The sequence below is a fragment of the Etheostoma spectabile genome, chromosome 13 (genome assembly GCF_008692095.1).
Source record: "Etheostoma spectabile isolate EspeVRDwgs_2016 chromosome 13, UIUC_Espe_1.0, whole genome shotgun sequence".
Lineage (NCBI taxonomy): Eukaryota > Metazoa > Chordata > Actinopteri > Perciformes > Percidae > Etheostoma > Etheostoma spectabile.
This window is the reverse complement of record NC_045745.1, coordinates 26,766,647-26,771,583: the sequence shown is the minus strand read 5'-3', so window position 1 is coordinate 26,771,583 and position 4,937 is coordinate 26,766,647. Positions and strand designations below refer to the sequence as shown.

The following is a 4,937-nucleotide window of genomic DNA, read 5'->3' as shown; positions in this document are numbered from 1 at the left end:
AATTCAAAGTGCTTTACACAAAAACAGTTAAAAAATAAAAACAGATAAAATACAGAAGAAACAGTTCAACATAAATAAAACAAAAACAGATGAAACACAAGAATAAAAGTTACAGTGCGGTAAAATACTGTGTGTATACGCGTGTGTGTGAACACATCTGACAGCTAACATTTTGTTTAGCTATAAAAGCAACTTGTAAGAGAACACAAAGGCACACACACTTTTTCTTTCTTTCATTACCTGCCCATTGTCCATATGTTCTCAAATCAACATGCCAAAGCTCTGACAAAACAAATTGTCTGAATCCACACCAACATTTCCAGGCCAGTTTCAGCAGGTAGAAAACAACGGTAAATCCCCCAAAGATTGCCAGCAATTCAGTGAATGACATTTTGCAGCAGAGCTTTGACTGACCAGGATTCTCTTGATGGACGAATGTTTAATCCTAATTTTACATTAGAGCAAATAAGAACTTTCTCTTATAGGCTTACTGCACTCCTCCCACACTGCCCCACCCCTCACTGTGTGCTGCTGTCAGACACAGGGAGCTTATCAGGCAACAAATACCCCTGGAACCACACGATGCACCTATGTGGAAGTGTGGAATTTTCAAAAATGTTAAAACAATGCTGATCTTTGATGTTCATGTACTTTTATGTTTTAATGTATTCCCAATATAGCCTATGCTGCAACTGGTTTAGGCAGAATAATAGTATCAAGTTAGACTTTAGACCCAATCAATATCCTTCTATTTCATACTGATACTACGCTCATGTACTCACTGATATAGCCAGAGCTGTTGGAACCTCGGATTCACTTTATGCAGATGATACCATTTTGTACTCAGTTGGTTCCTCTCTCAATTCTGCGGCTTCCAGTCTTAACTCAGCTTCACCAATATAGAACAGTTCTTTGACAAAATCCCAACTCCGTATATACCAGTAAGACAAAATGTATCCTTTTTAGCCGAAAACCGATTACCGAGACTCCACACAACACCTGCATGAACGGTATGGCTCTGGAGTACGTCAAAAATATAAAATCTAGGTATTTGGTTGGATTCATCCTGTCATTCAAACCCAACTCAATAACCTTCAAGCAAAAGTCAAAGCTAGACTAGCCTTTCTTTTCTTTTCCTGGGCAAGACACCTCCCTATTTGTTATCTCTTCTTCATGGCGTTCATAACACCTATCAACAAGATCGAGTAATTTGATTAAATTTAGTACCCTCCTACTTCTACTACCTTTGGACGTAATGCCTTCCGCTTTGCGCAGTACATGCTGGAATACACTACAGAATACCCTGAAACTTACATCTCTGATCCCTATCCACCTTTAAGCAAACCTCCAAAATTACATTGCTGACTCTTGTTCCTGCGACAATCATGAATCATATTTAACACACATATTTAAGCTTTTATTCTTTTCTTTTTTGTTGACTGCTTTTTAATTCAGTTGCTTGTTCTATGTGTCATGTGTTTAACTATGTAAAATTGTAAAGTATGTTCCTATTTATTTCTGTAGCCTCTTGGCCGTCATGTTTTTAAATGAGAATTGGTTCTCAAACAGTTTACCTGGATAAATAAAGGTTAAAAAAAAAAATACAGTTTTATGGTTCAATTTATTCTAATTTTGGGACCACTTAACTAGGTAAAGGTAAAACTACTAAAACAAGTGTTTGGGACCTGGACATCATGTGCAAAACGGAATATGCCACTGCCCTACAATTCATCATGTATAATCTCAACAACATGACAAGGATTTTATGAATTGTAATCGTTAATTTAACTCTGCAAATGAACCAGACTAAAACTAATCCTAAATAAAATTACAGAAATTAAAATAAAAGAAACAGATTAGTAATTGTGTTGTTATTTTACTGACTAGACTTCATCTGACATTACTAGATCCACAGAAGACAGCCAGTCTTTACTTCTCTCTTGCTCTTGGGAGACTGGATGCAACAACAGGCCTCTCAGCCGAGCTGTATGAGGATAATCTCCCAACATGTAAGGTGACTGGAACCCTTACACACGCAGAAAAACTTGTGTTAGCTTTGTTTTTAACCCTTATGTTGTCCTCCCGGGTCAAAACTGAAATTGAACACCTTTTAGACGCTTTCAAGACACTTTTGAAACAATGTTCTTCGTTTTCTAAATTACCATCAGTATACTGTACACACCACTTACACCAAAAGCAAATTAGTGTAAAATTAGTGTAAAACTGGTAATACATTACAATGTATTACTAGATTTACACTAATTTGTTTTTGAATTCATGGTCAAGAAACCTCACTTATATGAAATTATATCAATTGTTTGAGAGCAAAAAAATCAATAAAGTAGTGAACTGATCCTTTGTCTAACTTGCATGGAGCCTTGTATGGAACCATCAATGTCATTTCTAGACAATTTGGATGAAAGAATCCCAAATTTCTGATGTAGAACCTTTTAAAAGCAGGTCACATTTGACCCAACAGGAGGATTAACCATTCCAGATTTTCATGGTTTTTGTTTTAACACTTTAAATCAGAGGGTGTTGTGTACAATTCCTACTGGGTCCTGCTTCACCCCTCGTTGGACTGACAGGCTTCTTGTGACATGAATCACACACAAGGTTCATTTCCATCCAGAGCCTGCAGGGATTGGATATAAGAAATCTTATAAGCCGTTTCTGGTACAGGCACCAAAACACCAAAGCAAATTAATTGTATGCAAAAACCTACTTTGCAATCAAAGCGGATTCTGATTGTAATTGTTTTACTGCTTACATTTTCAGTTGAACACAAGAAGGTAGAGACAAGAAATAAGTGAAATAACATGACGAGGGGGGTTGGTTTTCTTCCTGTCCTCCCCAATTTTTTGAGTCACCAGCCACAACTGGTGATTGCGCACCACCCCCACCCCTCAGTTGCAGCGTTTATCCCGTCAAATCAAGGACGCGGAGGATTAAAAAAAAACTATAATAGACTCTCCAGAAGAGGAAATTATCTTGGAATTTTCATCCTATTTGTCTCCAAAGCTGCTGTTGTCCTCTCTCAGCGGTGACGTAGAACACATCACTACAGTCCCTGACAAAAGTCTTGTCGCTTGTGTATAAATTGACCTGAAGTGCCGCTGAAATAGATTGCTAGATCAAGATTTATTTACAAGAAATGGCTCATTTTAATCCCAACATCTTTTGTAATAATGTTTCAGTGCAAAAAGAAACTGTCAAAAAGTATTCTAATATTCACAGCTTGGTAAACACCATTGAGTCAATTTTTGCAAAGACATAAGTGTTGTCGCCTTGTCATATGAGCTTCACCTGTGACTAATAATGGATCAATTAGGTCTCAGGTTGATAAAACAACCCCAGTACACTAGACCTTCACATCACTGCAACTAGACCTCTGCGAACATGCCTAAGATCACCCTGAGACTAAAGTTTTGATTATCAAGGCTGAACCAGATCCACTGCTGATGTGCAGACGGCTTCAATGTTCTCAGCGTCAAGTCCAGAGGATAAAAAACATTTGAAGACACTGAGACGTTTTTGACAAGCCCGGTCAGGCAGACCCCGCAAGACAACTGCTCGAGAGGACCGTTTTTGGCTCTGAAATCCAAGCCAGCCCATTTTCTACTGCAGCAGAGCTCCACCAACCTTCCCCTGAAGTCCCTGTGTCAACCAGACGGTTTGTCGGATTCTGTCTTGAAATGGCCTCCATGGTTGAATCAGTGCCCAGAAGCCCACTAACAAAGACAATTGAAAAACCGTGTGGCATTGGGCCAAGGCCCACAGCCTGCTGAAAGGATGGACGCTGGAGAAGTGGAAGAAAGTGGATTTTTCCGATTAATCTTCTGTTGAATTACACCACAGTTGCCGCAAATATTGCAGGAGACCTACTGGAGCCCGCATGGATCCAAGATTCACCCAGAAAACAGTGAAGTTTTGGTGGATGTTTATCAATATAAAATAGTCACACACTATATGGAGCTAGATTTGTTGCTTGATTACAAGGGAGAAAATAAATGATCGTAGAGAAAAAAAAAATACGTTTGAGACTAAAAAAAGTTTAAATATAATTTTAAAATTATTTCTGAGAAAAAAATATCTCTTTTAAAATACTCTTTAACTTTAACTTTTCTCTTAGATCATTTTTTTCCCCCCCATATAATTAAAAAAAACAAATCTAGCTCCATAACACTATAGCTTCAATTAATTATAAAAATTAAATTTCAATAGTTCTATTTTCCTTTTCAATGCTAGCATGGGACATTCTCTGACAATATGAAACTACTTCTATATCTATGACAACAAAGTATTCTATAACACTTTAAGGGATTTGCTCTGTTCTGTCATGAGCGTTTGCTCGGATAATCTGGTTATTATCTAGCTGATAAGCTACATTTTTAGTAGCTTGCAGCAGCCTAACAGCTGCCATTTTGCCCTGGGCCAATTACCAATGCTACTTCAGGTATATGACTAGAACCAGCGTCTGAAGTCCTGCCTTCTAAGGGTGACGGACATGTTGCTTGAACTTAAAAATGAGACTACGACTCAGCTTCCTTGCCTAGTCTGTTAAACTGTATTGGATTGATGAGCACAATTCTTCCACAAGACATTCTCTCATTTATATAACATTTAATCAGGTAATCTCATTGAGTTCAAGATCTGTTATCGTCACACTGTAGAGTATTGAGAGGAGACCCCTAATAACTGTTACACCACCGAACGGCATTCTGGGTACAACTCACTCTCCTTTGCTCGCTACAGTACATTGAAGAACAGATGACGAATAGGAGGCCGAGATGTTACATTGTAGCAAACACAAACACTTTAAGCATCAGCAATGTGACTTTCGGAATGAACACTTTAGTCCCCAGAAATAGCCTGGTCCCAAATAGCTAGCTGATGACAAATGACGTGTATGCTCTAGAGCAGGGGTCTTCAACGTT

The 4,937-nt window shown here is 38.3% G+C and overlaps 1 protein-coding gene across 2 annotated transcripts in view; it reads right to left on the bottom strand.

Moving 5' to 3' along the window:
- Positions 1-462, bottom strand: part of hsd20b2 (hydroxysteroid (20-beta) dehydrogenase 2) — a 6,183-nt gene extending 5,721 nt beyond the window's left edge. For both annotated transcript variants that reach the window (XM_032534000.1, XM_032534001.1), the window contains exon 1: positions 241-462. In XM_032534000.1, coding sequence (XP_032389891.1) covers positions 241-391 — 151 coding nt within the window. In that variant the 5' untranslated portion in view covers positions 392-462. The remainder of the gene's footprint in view (positions 1-240) is intronic.
- Between the last annotated feature and the right edge of the window lie 4,475 nt (positions 463-4,937).